This window comes from Nerophis ophidion, linkage group LG27 (assembly GCF_033978795.1).
Source record: "Nerophis ophidion isolate RoL-2023_Sa linkage group LG27, RoL_Noph_v1.0, whole genome shotgun sequence".
Classification (NCBI taxonomy): domain Eukaryota; kingdom Metazoa; phylum Chordata; class Actinopteri; order Syngnathiformes; family Syngnathidae; genus Nerophis; species Nerophis ophidion.
In genome coordinates this window covers 7,767,823-7,783,861 of record NC_084637.1, presented here as the reverse complement: position 1 = coordinate 7,783,861, position 16,039 = coordinate 7,767,823, and the positions used below count along the sequence as shown (strand labels likewise).

The following is a 16,039-nucleotide window of genomic DNA, read 5'->3' as shown; positions in this document are numbered from 1 at the left end:
AGTATTTTACGTGCCTACAAACGTTTTAAATGACCTTTTTCTCTAAGATTATATTTCTCCTCTGGAGACCCCAGGTATTTTATGTTTTCTCAGGCTTCCTTAGCCAAACTTTGAAAATCCAAATTGGTACAGCATACATCGTTGTATATTTAAAAGCTTTTTAGAGGGGATTTCATTAGATGTTGACTTAGCTACACCTTGTGGGCGTTTTTAGTAACTACTCTTAAATTACCTTGCACACACACAAAAAAAATGGTCCTTATATAATTTCATATTTCAATTTGATTTGCCACCATGGGGGTTCCATTTAGGGTTGAAGTAAAATATAATAATGGTTCGTGGATTGACATGCAATGTACTTTTACAATTACAGTGAATACTGAACGTTTCCAGACACCTTTAAATGTTTCAGTCTTTGTTTCATTGCAGCCATTTGCTAAAAAAAAAAAAAAAAAAAAAAGTCAATTTTATTTTGCTTACACTCAACACCCCATCTTGGCAGAGTAAACAGAAATGTAGAATATTTTGCAAATATATAAAAATTAAAAAAAATCACATGTACATAAGTATTCAGACAATTTGCTCGATATTTTGTTGATGCACCTTTGGCATTAATTACAGCCTCAAGTCTTTTCAGCATCTTTCAAGCATCATCAGTTTGGATGTTAAACGTTAGTTTTCATCCAAGATATCTCTGTATATCTCTGTATTTTTGCACTTTTGTGTTTATTTATTCATATTTATATTTTATTTTTATCTAATTTGTATTATCGCTTATATTTACTTTAAGTTTCTTTAGCAAGTTTTGTTTGTATGAGGATAGTATTTAAATCAATTCGTTTTATGTTGCTTTGTGTGTTGCTGGACATGGTCGAAAATATTGGAATAAATATTGAATTGTATTGTATTAAAAAAAAACTGTGGGGAACAGAAGTGGCTGATTGAAGTTCTAAAACACCACGGAAAAAACACAAACTATGGCAGTACTTTGGTGAATGGTTGCATGTAATTGTACTGTATGTGACTGTGGAATATTTGACTAAATACGTAACTATTTTGGATTTCAGTGGTCAAGGAAACATTACCACCAGTAGTGATATTATAATACCAATGTAAAGGTTAACATGTTTAACCATTGTGGGATTTATATATATATATATATATATATATATATATATATATACATATATATTGTGACAGTCGTGCGGGTTCCCAGGACCACCAAGGAAGGACATTTGTTCGAGCAGGTGTAGACTTCTTTATTTTTCAATAAAGACAATCTTTTTCTGGTGACTTTTCACTCGCCCGCGTCGTCTGCCTCTCGTTGTCTCTCTCGCTCTCTTCCATGTTTTATGCGCTGTATCTCCTGGTTCTCGTGTCTCTCGCTCCTCTCGTTCCTCTCCCCTCTCTCGTGCTGCTGATGCCCTTTTATACAGCGATAGGAGATTAATCAATAGTGTACAGGTGCGCAACCCCCGTACCTGATCTCGATTGCGGCATCGCTCCCGGCATGCCCCGCCTTGCCGCTCGCCGTCCACGCCTCCATCTTGGGCCGGGCTACGGTGTGCCCTGCCCTGCCGTCGGACCGCCAGCCCCGCCTCTCCACATACATATATATATATATATATATATACATATATATATATATATATATATATATATATATATATATATATATATATATATATATATATATATATATATATATATATATACACATATACATTCATATAAATATATATATATATGTGTGAATGTTGTCTGTCTATCTGTGTTGGCCCTGCGATGAGGTGGCGACTTGTCCAGGGTGTACCCCGCCTTCCGCCCGATTGTAGTTGAGATAGGCGCCAGCACCCCCCGCGACCCCGAAAGGGAATAAGCGGTAGAAAATGGATGGATGGATATATACATATATATATATTCATATCTAAATATATTTTTGTATATGTGTGCGTGTGTGTATATTTATATATATATAAAATAAAACATGTTCTAAGAAATATATATTTACGTATATATAGACACGTATGTATATATATATATATATATATATATTTATATATATGTATATATATATATATATATATATATATATATATATATATATATATATTTATTTATATATATGTATATATATATATATATATATATATATATATATATATATATATATATATATATATATATACATACATATGTATGTATATATAAAATAAAACATGTCCTAAGAAATAGATAGATAGATAGATAGATAGATAGATAGATAGATAGATAGATAGATAGATAGATAGATAGATAGATAGATAGATAGATAGATAGATAGAAAGATAGATATAGATATACATACTGTATGTTAGAACATTTATCATCCCCAAAATTAACATCTCTAATATTGCTTTGGCTATCTCCTGTAACTGACTTATTATACAACAACATGGAAACTTTTAACATAATTGTTTATACATTAACAAAAAAATACAATTAACCGACAGTGTTGAGGGGTCCTGGGTCAAGTTTCTAGTCCAGCGTCCTATCATGTGCACTTTTAGTTTATAAGACTGAATATGAATACCATATATATCACCCTAAACCAAACACATTGATGTATGTTTAGTTGTGTGGCTTTTCATCAAAATTGTAACATTGTATGGTGAGTGTACGTAAGGAGTTCAAACTACTGATCTCCTTTCAAATGGTTAATGCAAGAGAATTGGAACGCGTCCTTGAGTCGTGCGTCTCATACGTCATACCCCAAACAGGAAGTGAACAACACCGGGCAGCTAAGCTAACTACACTACAGGTTGGTATAGTTTTGCTTTTTCGAGTTTATATATTTTTTCTACTTATGTTTCTACTTGTAATTGTACTTAAAACAGTATTAATGGTTATGTATGCGTACGTGTGTTTAGTCAGTTACGCCACTCTGAAGCTAACACAAGTTGTATTTCATCGTGCGTTCCAGGTTTCGGGTTCAGACTTTTTGCACTTTTGCCCGCTTCTCCCTCATGTCTTCTGGACCCCGCTGACCGGTGGGTACCGTGGCCAGTTGTTATGGAGGAGCGAAAGCTAAAGAGGAAGAGCCCCAGGACCCCCGCAGCCGCAGCCGCTGCGACGGCGACATCTCCGACGCCAACGACCGAGTGTGGCCGGAAAAACAGCACTTCCGCCGGGGTGAAACAAGGCGGCCACGGCGCAGGGCCTCGTTCCAACCAGAGGAGCAAAAACAGAAGGTAGATGCAGTTTTTGACTCCTGAATTAGGGCTGGGCGGTATGGCCTTTTTTAATATCTCGATATATTCAGGTCATATCGCGACACACGATATATATCTCGATATTTTTACTTTAGCCTTGAATGAACACTTGAAGCATATAATCACAGCAGTATGAAATTCTATGTGTCTACATTAAAACATTCTTCTTTATACTGCATTAAAGGCCTACTGGAATGAGATCTTCTTATTTAAACGGGGATAGCAGGTCCATTCTATGTGTCATAGTTGATCATTTCACGATATTGCCATATTTTTGCTGAAAGGATTTAGTAGAGAACATCGACGATAAAGTTTGCAACTTTTGGTCGCTAATAAAAAAGCCTTGCCTGTGTTGTAAGCATTTCACCAATCTCGGGAACTTTGCAAATTACACGTCATTTCCATTGTGCGCAAGCAATTTGCATATCGCAAGACGAGATTTTGTTTGAAAATGGCGCGACCGTTCAAATGGATGGTTTGAGGACGGCTGAAGAATAATTTGCGGAATTCTGCACAGAAAGCTACATCGAACACAAGAAGAACAGCAGGTAGGGTTAGGGTTTGGATGTAGCCAGAACTTCCAACACAATCAATATATAGCTGGAAGCAATTTCCAAAATTGCCAAAAAGATTGTGCATTATACAAATTTGCAAAATGCGGTCGCGCATTTTGCAAATTGCGCCCATTGATTTGTAAAATGTGCACCACACATTATTCAAATATATAGCTGGAAGCAATTTGCAAAAAGATTGCGTATTATACAAATTTTCTCCCATTGGTATTGTGCTTACAACACCTGTACCGGAAGTAGCAGACAATGTGCGCGTAACATCACGGGTTGTAGAGCTCCTCACATCCTCACATTGTTTACAATCATGGCCACCAGCAGCGAGAGCGATTCGGACCGAGAAAGCGACAATTTCCCCATTAATTAGAGCAGGGGTAAAAGATTCGTGGATGAGGAAAGTGAGAGTGAATGACTAGAAAAAAATGGGAAAAAAAGACTATACAGTCGGAGCGATTCTGATGTTATTAGACACATTTACTAGGATAATTCTGGGAAATCCCTTATCTGCTTATTGTGTTAGTAGTGTTTTAGTGAGACTAAGTGGTTGTACCTGTACAACCTGAAGGTCGGCCCCGCACCTTTCTCTAGCCCCAGTCAACGGGTGATGGTGAAGCCAATCCCTGCCCTTCGCAAGGGACCCCATAAGAAACACGATCTTTCGAAATGAGCGCTGCATAATACACTGTACTTTGTGTGTGTGGTCCAATCCAACCGTGTTCGCTTGACCGCTCTGTTCCATTGTAAACCTTCACCGTCATCTTTCCGGAACGTAAACAATGAAACACCGGCTGTGTTTATGTTGCTAAAGGCGGCCGCAATACACCGCTTCCCACCTACAGCTTTCTTCTTTGATGCCTCCATTGTTCATTGAACAAATAGCAAAAATTCAGCAACACAGATGTCCAGAATACTGTGGAATTTGGCGATGAAACCAGACTACTTATAGCTGGGAACGATGCTGGAAAAAAATTTCCTCTACAATGCGTGACGTCACGCGCACGCGTCATCATACCGAGACGTTTCAGCAGGATATTTTGGCGCGAAATTTAAAATTGCAATTTAGTAAACTAACTGGCCGTATTGGCATGTGTTGCAATGTTAAGATTTCATCATTGATATATAAACTATCAGACTGCGTGGTCGGTAGTAGTGGGTTTCAGTAGGCCTTTAATATATGCTCATTTTAAACTTTTATGCAGAGAGGGAAACCACAATTTAGTCAATTTATCAAAACTGTATTTTTTAAACAGTTATTAAGCAGTGGCATAAACATTCGTATCATTTCAAAACAGAAAGTGCAACATTGTCAGTGTCATTTTAAAACAGGCTATTAGTGCACTTTTGTGCATGATGTCACTAAAAGGACATATCAAAACAAAACTAAATTAAAGTGAACTTTTTGAACAGAACACCACTACAATAGTTTAAAACAAATAAAGCACACTTTTGTGCATGATATCACACAAGATATTTCAATAACTGTCAAATACAAAAGCCCAGTCAAAGATGTCAAATGACAAATGTCAAAGACCCAGGATGGACCGCTCGTCCAGAGTCGGGACTCAGGATGGATCGCTTGCCTGTGTATCGGCTTGGGACATCTTTACGCTGCTGATCCGCCTCCGCTGTGGATGGGACTCTCGCTGCTGTGTTGGATCCGCTTTGTACTGGACTCTTGCTGCTGTGTTGGATCCACTATGGATTGAACTTTCACAGTATCATGTTAGACCCGTTCGACATCCATTGCTTTCGTCCTCTCCAAGGTTCTCATAGTCATCATTGTCACCGACGTCCCACTGGGTGTGAGTTTTCCTTGCCCTTATGTGGGCCTACCGAGGATGTCGTAGTGGTTTGTGTTGTGGTTTGTGCAGCCCTTTGAGACACTAGTGATTTAGGGCTATATAAGTAAAACATTGATTGAAATATAAATTAGCTGCATAATATCCATCCATCCATCTTCTTCCGCTTATCCGAGGTCGGGTCGCGGGGTCGTCAGCCTTAGCAGGGAAGCCCAGACTTCCCTCTCCCCAGCCACTTCGTCTAGCGCTTCCCGGGCAATCCTGAGGCGTTCCAAGGCCAGCCGGGAGACATAGTCATCCCAACATGTCCTGGGTCTTGCCCGTGGCCTCCTACCGGTTGGACGTGCCCTAAACACCTCACTAGGGAGGCGTTCGGGTGGCATCCTGACCAGATGCCCGAACCACCTCAGCTGGCTCCTCTCAATGTGGAGGAACAGCGGCTTTACTTTGAGCTCCTCCAGGGTGACAGAGCTTCTCACCCTATCTCTAAGGGAGAGCCCCGCGACCCGGCGGAGGAAACTAATTTCGGCCACTTGAACTCTTGAGCTTGTCCTTTTGGTCATAACCCAAATGACCTTTGGTGAGGACGGGAACGTAGATATGGTAAATTGAGAGCTTTGCCTTCCGGCTCAGCTCCTTCTTCACCACAACGGATCGATACAGCGTCCGCATTACTGAAGATGCCGCACCGATCCGCCTGTCGATCTCACGATCCACTCATCCCTCACTCGTGAACAATACTCCGAGGTCCTTGAACTCCTCCACTTGGGGCAGGGTCTTCTCCCCAACCCGGAGATGGCACTCCATCCTTTTCCGGGCGAGAACCATGGACTCGGACTTGGAGGGGCTGATTCTCATCCCAGTCGCTTTACGCTTGGCTGCGAACCAATCCGATATTTCAATAACTGTCAAATAAAAATTAGCTGCATAATAGGAAATCAAATAGTGTTCGTCCTTCGCTATGTGGTAGGTTACTGTGGACATTATTTCCCAATTTTTTTCATACAATGTTGATCTGGAAATGTTTGCCTTTGCATTTTCATGGTGTGGGCGTGTGGCACCGAATGGTAACCACACGCGGGTGCCTTTTCAAATGTTGCTACATATAAGCAGTAATGCTACTTTTTGTAGCAACGCTTGTGCCCCACACTTGACAAATTAAAGTTGTCTATTCGACATATTCCCACTTGAAGCCAATGGACCTCCTGCTGTTTTTCCTGGGAATCAATTCTTCCTTCATTTGTTACCAGATTCGCACCTTCTTTCTCTCGTATTACCACTCGCACGGCTCCGCTAGCATCACAGCTAACGTTACCCATGCTGCTGCTTCTCTGCTCCGCGAGGGCGTATACGTATGTGACGTATGTAGGAAGGTGCGCTTGCTGTCTGTGAGAAGGAGAGACAAGGTGTGGGAAGAGCCTGTAGTGTAATGACAGCAGCTAAAAGCAACTGCATGAGAATGTATACTCGAATGTCACGATATAGTGATTTTCTACATTGAACAGAGACAAACCCGCAATATATCAAGCATATCGATATATCGGCCCAGCCTTACACCTGATAACCACATCAACGTTTGTTTGGGACTTATTTTAAGCTTTTCTTTCACAGGGTAGTTCGAGACAAATCAAAGCATCAGCCGGGTCAGGGTGTCCGCCCAAGCTCGACTCAGAACCAGGCCGCACCCACCATCCAGCACTCCTTCCTGACTGATGTCTCTGACGTGCAGGAGATGGAGAATGGACTCCTCAGCCTCCTTAATGACTTCCACTCAGGGAAACTCCAAGCTTTTGGTAGGTTTAGCTTTTTAACATAATGACATGGTAGCTGCACTTTTTTCGTTGATTGATTGTTTGATCGAAACTAGAGATTTCTGATAATGGCTTTTTTGCCGATATCCGATATTCCAATATTGTCCAACTCTTATTTACCGATTCCGATCATATTTGGCAACCCTCCTGATTTTTCCAGGAGACTCCCAAATTTCAGTGCACCTCCCGAAAATCTACCAGGGCAACCATTCTCCCGAATTTCTCCCGATTTCAACCCATACAACAATATTGTGGGTGTGCCTTAAAAGCACTGCCTCTTGCGTCCTCTTCAACCTGTCGTCATGTCTGCTTTTCCTCCATACAAACAGCGTGTTGGCGCAGCCACATAATATATGCGGCTTTCACACACACACACACACGAGTGAATGCAAGGCATACTTGGTCAACAGCCATACAGGTCACACTGAGGGTGGTCGTATAAACAACTTTAAAGGGGAACATTATCACCAGACCTATGTAAGCGTCAATATATACCTTTATGTTGCAGAAAAAGACCATATATTTTTTTAACCGATTTTCCGAACTCTAAATGGGTGAATTTTGGCGGATTAAACGCCTTTCTATTTATCGCTCTCGGAGCGATGACGTCAGAACGTGACGACACCTAGGTAGTCAACGCCATTTTCTCCACCACATTACACGCAGCAAGTCGAATCAGCTGTTATTTTCCGTTTTTACGACTGTTTCCGGTACCTTGGAGACATCATGCCTCGTCGGTGTGTTGTCGGAGGGTGTAACAACACGATCAGGGACGGATTCTAGTTGATTTACGTAGAATGTGTATCGATTAGCACGGCATGCTAATCAATGCTAACATGCTATTTAGGCTAGCTGTACACACATATTGCATTGTTATGCCTCATTTGTAGCTATATTTGCATCCAGCCTTTCCTTCCATCCACATTTAATGCCAAACAAACACATACCAATCGACGTATTTAGATTGCTCCGGTGTCAACAGATGCAAAAGTCCTTCATTTGGTTTTTACCGGCGATGCTACGACAGAGATGGCACAGAGATGGCAAGAATGTCTGGATATCCTGCGACACTCAAAGCAGATGCATTCCCAACGATAAAGTCAACAAAATCACAAAGGTGAGTTTTGTTGATGTTATTGACTAATGTGCTAATCAGACATATTTGGTCGCGGCATGACTGCGGCTAATCGATGCTAACATGCTATTTATGCTAGCTGTATGTACATTTGTAGCTGTATTTGCATCCAGCGTTTCCTTCCACCCACCCACAGTTAATGCCAAACAAACACTTACCAATCAATGGATTTAAGTTGATCCAGTGTCACAAGATGCGAAACTTTCGATCGTTGGTCTACACATTTTACCGGCGATGCTAAGGCAAACATGGCCGAATAGCGTCAATAGCTATTTGCTCAATAGCTTCAGTTTGTTCTTCAATTTCGTTTTCGCTATCTGCCTCAATACTCCAACCATCCGTTTCAATACATGCGTAATCTGTTGAATCGCTTAAGCCGCTAAAATCAGAGTCTGAATCGGAGCTAATTTCGCTCTATCTTGCTGTGCTATCTACCATCTGTTTGTATTGGCATCGCTATGTGACGTCACAGGGAAATGGACAGTGGCTTCGCAGATAGCGAAAATCAGGCACTTTAAAGCTTTTTTTAGGGATATTTCAGGACGGGTAAAATTTTTTAAAAACTTCGAAAAATAAAATAAGCCACTGGGAACTGATTTCTATTGGTTTTAACCCTTCTGAAATTGTGATAACGTTCCCCTTTAACACTATGCGCCACACTGTGATCCTACACCAAACAAGAATTACAAACACATTTCGGGAGAACATCTGCATCATAACACAACATAAACACAACAGAACAAATACCCAGAACCCTTGCAGCCCTAAGTCTTTCGGGATGCTACAGTATACACCCCCTCTATTCCCCCCATCTCCTGAATTAGGACGTCTCAAGGTTGGCAAGTATGATTCCGATATCAACCGATACCGATATATACAGTCGTGGAATGAACACATTATTATGCCTAAATTTGTTGTGATGCCCAGCTTGATGCATTAAACCATGTAACTTTACCATGAATTGATTAAAATGGACCCCGACTTAAACAAGTTGAAAAACTTATTCGGGTGTTACCATTTAGTGGTCAATTGTACGGATTATGTACTATACTGTGCAATCTACTAATACAAGTTTCAATCAATCAATCAAAAACAAGGTTTTCCAAAATAAGAGAACAACTTCAACTCCAGTTATGGAAAAAAGTGCCAACATGGCACTGCCGTATTTACTATTGAAGTCACAAAGCGATTTTTCTTTTTTAACATGCCTCAAAAGAACTTGAAATCTGGGACATGCTCTCTCTGAGATAATCCTACTTCTACCCCTGCGCGATTTGTTACCGCAAACAGTTCGTCTTTTGTCGTGTGCTCTTTTCTAGAACACCGGTCTTGACTATCTCAACTTCCATCTGCACCCAACGATTCACCCTGTCTTTGTGCCTGCTCAGCTTCTAAAATCAGTAGTTCATCCTCCGCATGTTCAGCTTCAAAAAGACAAGGTTGTGAATTCTTATTTGTCCAGTAATGCCATCTTTGCCGTCCATTACGAAGTCTGTCGTGATTAAAACACACAGACGTTTGTTGACGGAAGTAGGAAGTGTGTTGCTATGGGCACTGAAAAAAATGCACTCGGGAAAAAAGTTCCGGTAATGCCTAAAAATTACCAAAAACACAGTAAACATTAGAGTTGGGAATCCTTGGGCTCCTTGCGATTCGATTACGATTCAGGAGCTACGGTTTGATTAAAAATGTATTATTGATGCATCTTATATTTATATATAATCATGCTGTTTTACATGTATTTTGTTTCATTAAATAAGAATTAATCCCTTGCAAAGTTTACAAATAGTGCATTTGTAATAAGTAACAGTTGAATTAATTTCCATTACATATATTAAATTAAGGGAAATGTATTCAAAACTAGAACATACAGTAAGTGCCCTAAAATAAAGAAGCTGGATGGAGATACCTGTGAGGTGGCTCGCTGCGTTCAGCTAAATTTTAGAACTGTCTGCACTACCTTGTTTACAGTGAATAAATAATAGATTATTGACATTTACTCAGCGATTTTACAATCACCCACGTCTGAATTACGATGCATCTAAAAATGTATTATTTGCCATATACTGTACATATTACAATTACATAGTTATAGACGTGTCTGTTACTACATCCTATGTATACTTACAGAGTGTGTATAAAATGTTGATAGAGGGTTTATATCTCTATGGGACGCCCATCAGCCATGTCTGGCAAGCGTTTTTTTTTTTTTTTATCCTTAGAATGCTAAAAGAAAAGACGTGTGTGAATAATTGGTAAAATTCACCCCTAAAAAGTCTAGTTCCCCTTTAAAAGTTTGCTTTCACCCTGTCTGTCCCAGGAAACGAGTGCTCTATTGGGCAGATGGAGCACGTGCGAGAGATGCAGGAGAAGCTAGCCCGCTTGCACTTTGACCTGTATGGTGAGGCAGATGAGATGCCAGAAGACCAGAGGAAAACAGCCCGAGACACCAATATGGACAAGCTGCTTCTGAATGTAAGTACTTAATTTTCTTTCCATTTAAATAGTGCTACTCATCTAATTTGCACACATTTGCAAAACGTACTTTTTGTGTATAGACAGGTAAAACTGAACTCATCTTTTTAAACCTTATTCAGCAACATAACATGAAGTTGTTTACTTCCGAGTGGTTGTTCAATTTCATGCAATTTTGCTACAATAATACTTCCATATAGATTTTATTATAAACATATTAACATTTTTAACACATTCATACACAAAAAAACCTTGGAAATTGGTACCATACCAGTATGGTACCCAACCACCTGGTGCAGCCCATTAAAATGGTATGTTTAGCCATTTTGGAAATAATGTGGTTTTTCCTTTATTCAATAATAATCAGAGGTGGGTAGAGTAGCCAGAAATTGTACTCAAGTAAGAGTACTGTTACTTTCGGGATTTATTACTCAAGTAAAAGTAAGGAGTAGTCACCCAAATATTTACTTGAGTAAAAGTAAAAAGTATGTTATGAAAAAACTACTCAAGTACTGAGTAACTGATGAGTAACCTGATTACGGCAACAAATAATGCACAAAAACATAAAAATAGCAATGAGCAAATTCAGAGCCAGGAATATCTCTTAAGCAACTAAAACAATAATATATATTAAATAATAGTACATTAAAATAAAATGAAAAAAATGGCACATTGAGCCACAATAACTTAACAGCACCATAGCCTCAGTAGGCATTCATTGATTTGATTGATTGATTAAAACTTGTATTAGTAGATTGCACAGTACAGTACATATTCCCTACAATTGACCACTAAATGGTAACACCCCAATAAGTTGTTCAACGTTTATCAATTACTTAGTAAATGACCAAGTCGTGGTGATCTACCTCATATACATACACACACATATCATTTATACACACACACATCATACATACACACACAAATCATATATATATATATATGTATATATATATATATAGGTATATATATATATATATATATATATATATATATATATATATACATACATTTATATATACAGTATATCATTTATATTTATTTATTTTGCCGTTTTTGTTCACATGTTGAAGGTGTTTTAATGAATATATATATGCATGTTTAACTTATAGATTCCTATCTTTCATGAAGACAAGAATATAAGTTGGTGTATTACCTGATTCTGATGACTTGCAATGATTGGACTCAGACGTCCACGTTTTCAAATGGAGGAGAAAAAAGTTCCTCTTTTCTGTCTAATACCACATGAAAGTAGTTGGTTTTTGGCATCTTATTTGTCCAGCTTCCATATTCGTTTTTATACACTTTACAAGAAATACATTGGCGGCAAACTCCGTAGCTTGCCAGCTTGTTTGCGCTGGCTTTCGGAGACTCTTATTTTGTTAGCGCAGGCGCAGGCGCGATGGAGCGGCGCTTTTATTGTGAAGACAGGAACTGTGCGATCAGTCTTTAGGCTTTTGACGGGAAGTACTGTTGAAATAAAAAGTGCCTTTTTTCCTTTACACTTTTGATTGATTGATTGAAACTTTTATTATTAGATTGCACAGTACAGTACATATTCTGCACAATTGACCACTAAATGGTAACACCCCAATACGTTTTTCAACTTGTATAAATTGGGTCATGTGACCGCCTGGCTCTGTTTGAATGGTCCAACGTCACCAGTGACTGCATGTGATTGGTGAAACGCAGTAGATTCTACTTTGAAGTTCTGTCATTAACCAAAACAAACATTAATAGATCGATAAAAAAAAGTAGCCAGTAGCGAGCTGAATTTAGATAAATGGAACGGAGTAAAAGTAGCGTTTCTTCTCTATAAATATACTCAAGTAAAAGTAAAAGTATGTTGCATAAAAACTACTCGTAAAAGTACAATTTATCCCAAAAGTTACTCAAGTAAATGTAACGGAGTAAATGTAGCGCGTTACTACCCACCTCTGATAATAATACACACTTTTTTTTTTTTACCAAGACAAAATTGACGAGACAAGAAAGCAAAAATAAAGCTTTTTTACAGCAGCAATTCGGATTAAGGTGTTGTCATTTCGATAGTAATGCATCAAATCCACTGGCGTCTTAATGGAAAGGCTGGTTGTTCTGACATTTTGGATTAAAGTTCAAATTAACTAGCCAGAACCTTTCACATTAGTGTTAAATATATTGCTTTTCCTGTCCACTTACCTGTTTAAGCCTAGTTTTCGGCTCTGTTAAAAAAAACAAAACAACTTTGGTTATACAGTGGGTACGGAAAGTTTTCAGGCCCCTTTACATTTTCCACTCTGTGTATCATTGTAGCCATTTTCTGAAATCCTAAAAGGATATCTCATGTCTCAATAATGCACACTAATCACCCCATGTTGACAGAAATGTAGACATTTCTGCATATTTATTAACCATAAAAAACTACAATTTCACATTTACATAAGTATTGGGCAAGGCAAGACAACTTTATTTATATAGCACGTTTACAACAATCTTTGAATTGGACCAAAATGCTTTACAGGTTAAAAAGAACGGAGCAAAAAAACAAAAAAAACTAAGAACATAAACAATGCATGAGCTAAACAAGATAGTGCAAAACAAATACAGTGAAAGGGTTTGCATAAAAAGTAAAATTGCAAGATAAAAAAAATGAAATAACAAAAGTGCGACAAATTGAAAAAAATTAAGGGAGAGGTAACTAAAATTGTTGGCCCAGTGGGCGGGCTTAGCTCAAATTTGGCCATTTTCGACTTTTTGCTCAATACTTTAATGATGCACCTTTGGCAACAAAAACAGCCTCAGGTTCATCAAAATTGATCTTTTTTTCTGCCAAGATGAGGTGTTGAGTGTACATAAATGAGAATTAAAATGATTTTTTTTTAAATTTTAGCAAATGGCTGCAACGAAACAGAGTGAAAAACTTAAAGTGGTCTGAATACTCTGCGTACCCACTGTATATACTATATCATATATATATACCTCAAAATGATGGCTAGTCAGTGTTCAGTGTTTGGTTTTAATTCAATATACAGTATTTTTCTTTTATACATCGATACATTGCCATAGCATTAGATTGCTCCCAGTCCGTCACAGGTTTGACAGCTGCAAGAAAACAAGGTTTCATGCTTAGTTCTTTTTTTTGTTTTTCAGCTGGAGGAGCTCAGTTCTTCCATGTATCCTTTTTTTTTTGCACCTACATGAGCTCATCTGTGATATAATTACATTTGTCGAGTTAAAAGAAAAGATGTGTGGTTGTTTTTTACTTAAATTCGCTTTCCCAGCCAGAAACTGAATTTGACAGACAGCCAGGAGACGCCGAAGACTGCCAACGTGTGACTGCCTCTCGGCCGTTGCTGCTCCTTGCCGACCAGCAGGCGAATGGAAATTCCAATGCACATAACACGGATGATACACATCTTATCTTACTAAACATCTGGATGCAAGTAGTTTAGGGAACTAATCATTACCATCATCTCTGATCAACTGCATCACGTCTTGTAGAGGAAGCTCTAAGCAACCAAAGTGATTAGAAATACTCCACAACAGATGCAAAGCACTCTGTTGCACTTTATAGTGTTAGTCGTTCCGACTTCTAAGCCAATCAGTGTGTAACTTAACCCATTTGTCAAAGTGCTTTTTAAACTTGCACCGCCAAAAAAAAAAAAGATGTGAGTTACCACTTTTCAGCATGAATGTATGACCGTCATGTCCACAAAACATGCATTTAGTTCCTGGTTGACCTCACAACCATGCCTTGATTTCCCACGTGGTCATTTTAGCTGCATTATTTTGAACTTAATCAGTTTTTGCACTTTGGGCTGCGATGATCGTCAGTCTCAGCCACTGTTTGGGTGTGGTTATTTTTTTACAGATATAACATGTATGCTGATTTTATTTTTATTGATTTACCAATAAAATGTGAATTAATTGATCCCAAACTGTTACCTCAGAAACATATTTCAGCTTGTTCACAATTAACTGTTGAAAAATCATCACTTCCATTATGGAAGTACTATACAGTGTGGGCAAAAAAAGTATTTAGTCAGCCACCGATTGTGCAAGTTTTCCCACTTAAAACGATGACTGAGGTCTGTGATTTTCATCATTGGTACACTTCAACTGTGAGAGACAGAATGTGAAAAAAAAACAGGAATTCACATTGTCGGAATTTTAAAGAATTTATTTGTAAATTATGGTGGAAAATAAGTATTTGGTCAATAACAAAAATTCTACTCAATACTTTGTAATATAACCTTTAATGGCAATAACAGAGGTCAAACGATTACTATAGGTCTTTACCAGGTTTGCACACATAGTAGCTGGTATTTATGGCCCATTCCTCTATGCAGATCTTCAAGAGCAGTGATGTTTTGGGGCTGTCGCCGAGCAACACGTACTTTCAACTCCCTCCACAGATTTTCTATGGGGTTGAGGTCTGGAGACTGGCTAGGCCACTACAGGACTTTCAAATGCTTCTTACAGAGCCACTCCTTTGTTGCCCGGGCACAAGGTGTGTTTGGGATCATTGTCATGCAGCCACGTTTCATCGTCAAAGCTCTCACTGATGGAAGGAGGTTTTGGCTCAAAATCTCACGATACATGGCCCCATTCATTCTTTCCTTAACACGGATCAGTCGTCCTGTCCCTTTAGCAGAAAAACGGCCCCAAAGCATGATGTTTCCACCCCCATGCTTTACAGTAGGTGTGGTGTTCTTGGGATGCAACTCCGTATTCTTCCTCCAAACACGACGAGTTGAGTTTATACCAAAACGTTATATTTTGGTTTCATCTGACCACATGACATTCTCACAATCCTCTGCTGTATCATCCATGTGCTCTCTGGAAAACTTCCAACAGGCCTGGACATGCACTGGCTTAAGCAGGGGGACACGTCTGGCACTGCAGGATTTGATTCCCTGTCGGCGTAGTGTGTTACTGATGGTAACCTTTGTTACTTTGGTCCCAGCTTTCTGCAGGTCATTCACTAGGTCCCCCCGTGTGGTTGTGGGATTTTTGC

General features: G+C 39.1%; 1 protein-coding gene across 2 annotated transcripts; it reads left to right on the top strand.

Annotated features, from left to right (window-relative positions):
* The first annotated feature begins 2,677 nt into the window (after window positions 1-2,677).
* On the top strand, window positions 2,678-14,960 carry ccdc28a (coiled-coil domain containing 28A). Of its 2 annotated transcripts, XM_061889208.1 has the most exons (6): window positions 2,679-2,800; window positions 2,963-3,230; window positions 7,231-7,412; window positions 10,886-11,040; window positions 14,173-14,195; window positions 14,304-14,960. In XM_061889208.1, exons 2-6 carry the CDS (start codon window positions 3,052-3,054, stop codon window positions 14,356-14,358), a joined length of 594 nt encoding a protein of 197 aa, XP_061745192.1. In that variant the 5' UTR covers window positions 2,679-2,800; window positions 2,963-3,051; the 3' UTR covers window positions 14,359-14,960. The 2 variants fall into 2 exon arrangements, with proteins under 2 accessions (XP_061745193.1, XP_061745192.1); XM_061889209.1 differs by lacking the exons at window positions 14,173-14,195; window positions 14,304-14,960 and adding an exon at window positions 8,413-8,547 and having other exon boundaries at window positions 2,678-2,800; window positions 10,886-11,026.
* Window positions 14,961-16,039: the final 1,079 nt, after the last annotated feature.

Bases quoted from the DNA above. Each gene is read 5' to 3' on its own strand.
- ccdc28a (XM_061889208.1), top strand. From the start codon at position 3,052: ATGGAGGAGCGAAAGCTAAAGAGGAAGAGCCCCAGGACCCCCGCAGCC. The intron at 3,231-7,230 runs GTAGATGCAGTT...TTTCTTTCACAG, and splicing joins CAGAGGAGCAAAAACAGAAG to GGTAGTTCGAGACAAATCAA. The intron at 7,413-10,885 runs GTAGGTTTAGCT...TGTCTGTCCCAG, and splicing joins AGGGAAACTCCAAGCTTTTG to GAAACGAGTGCTCTATTGGG.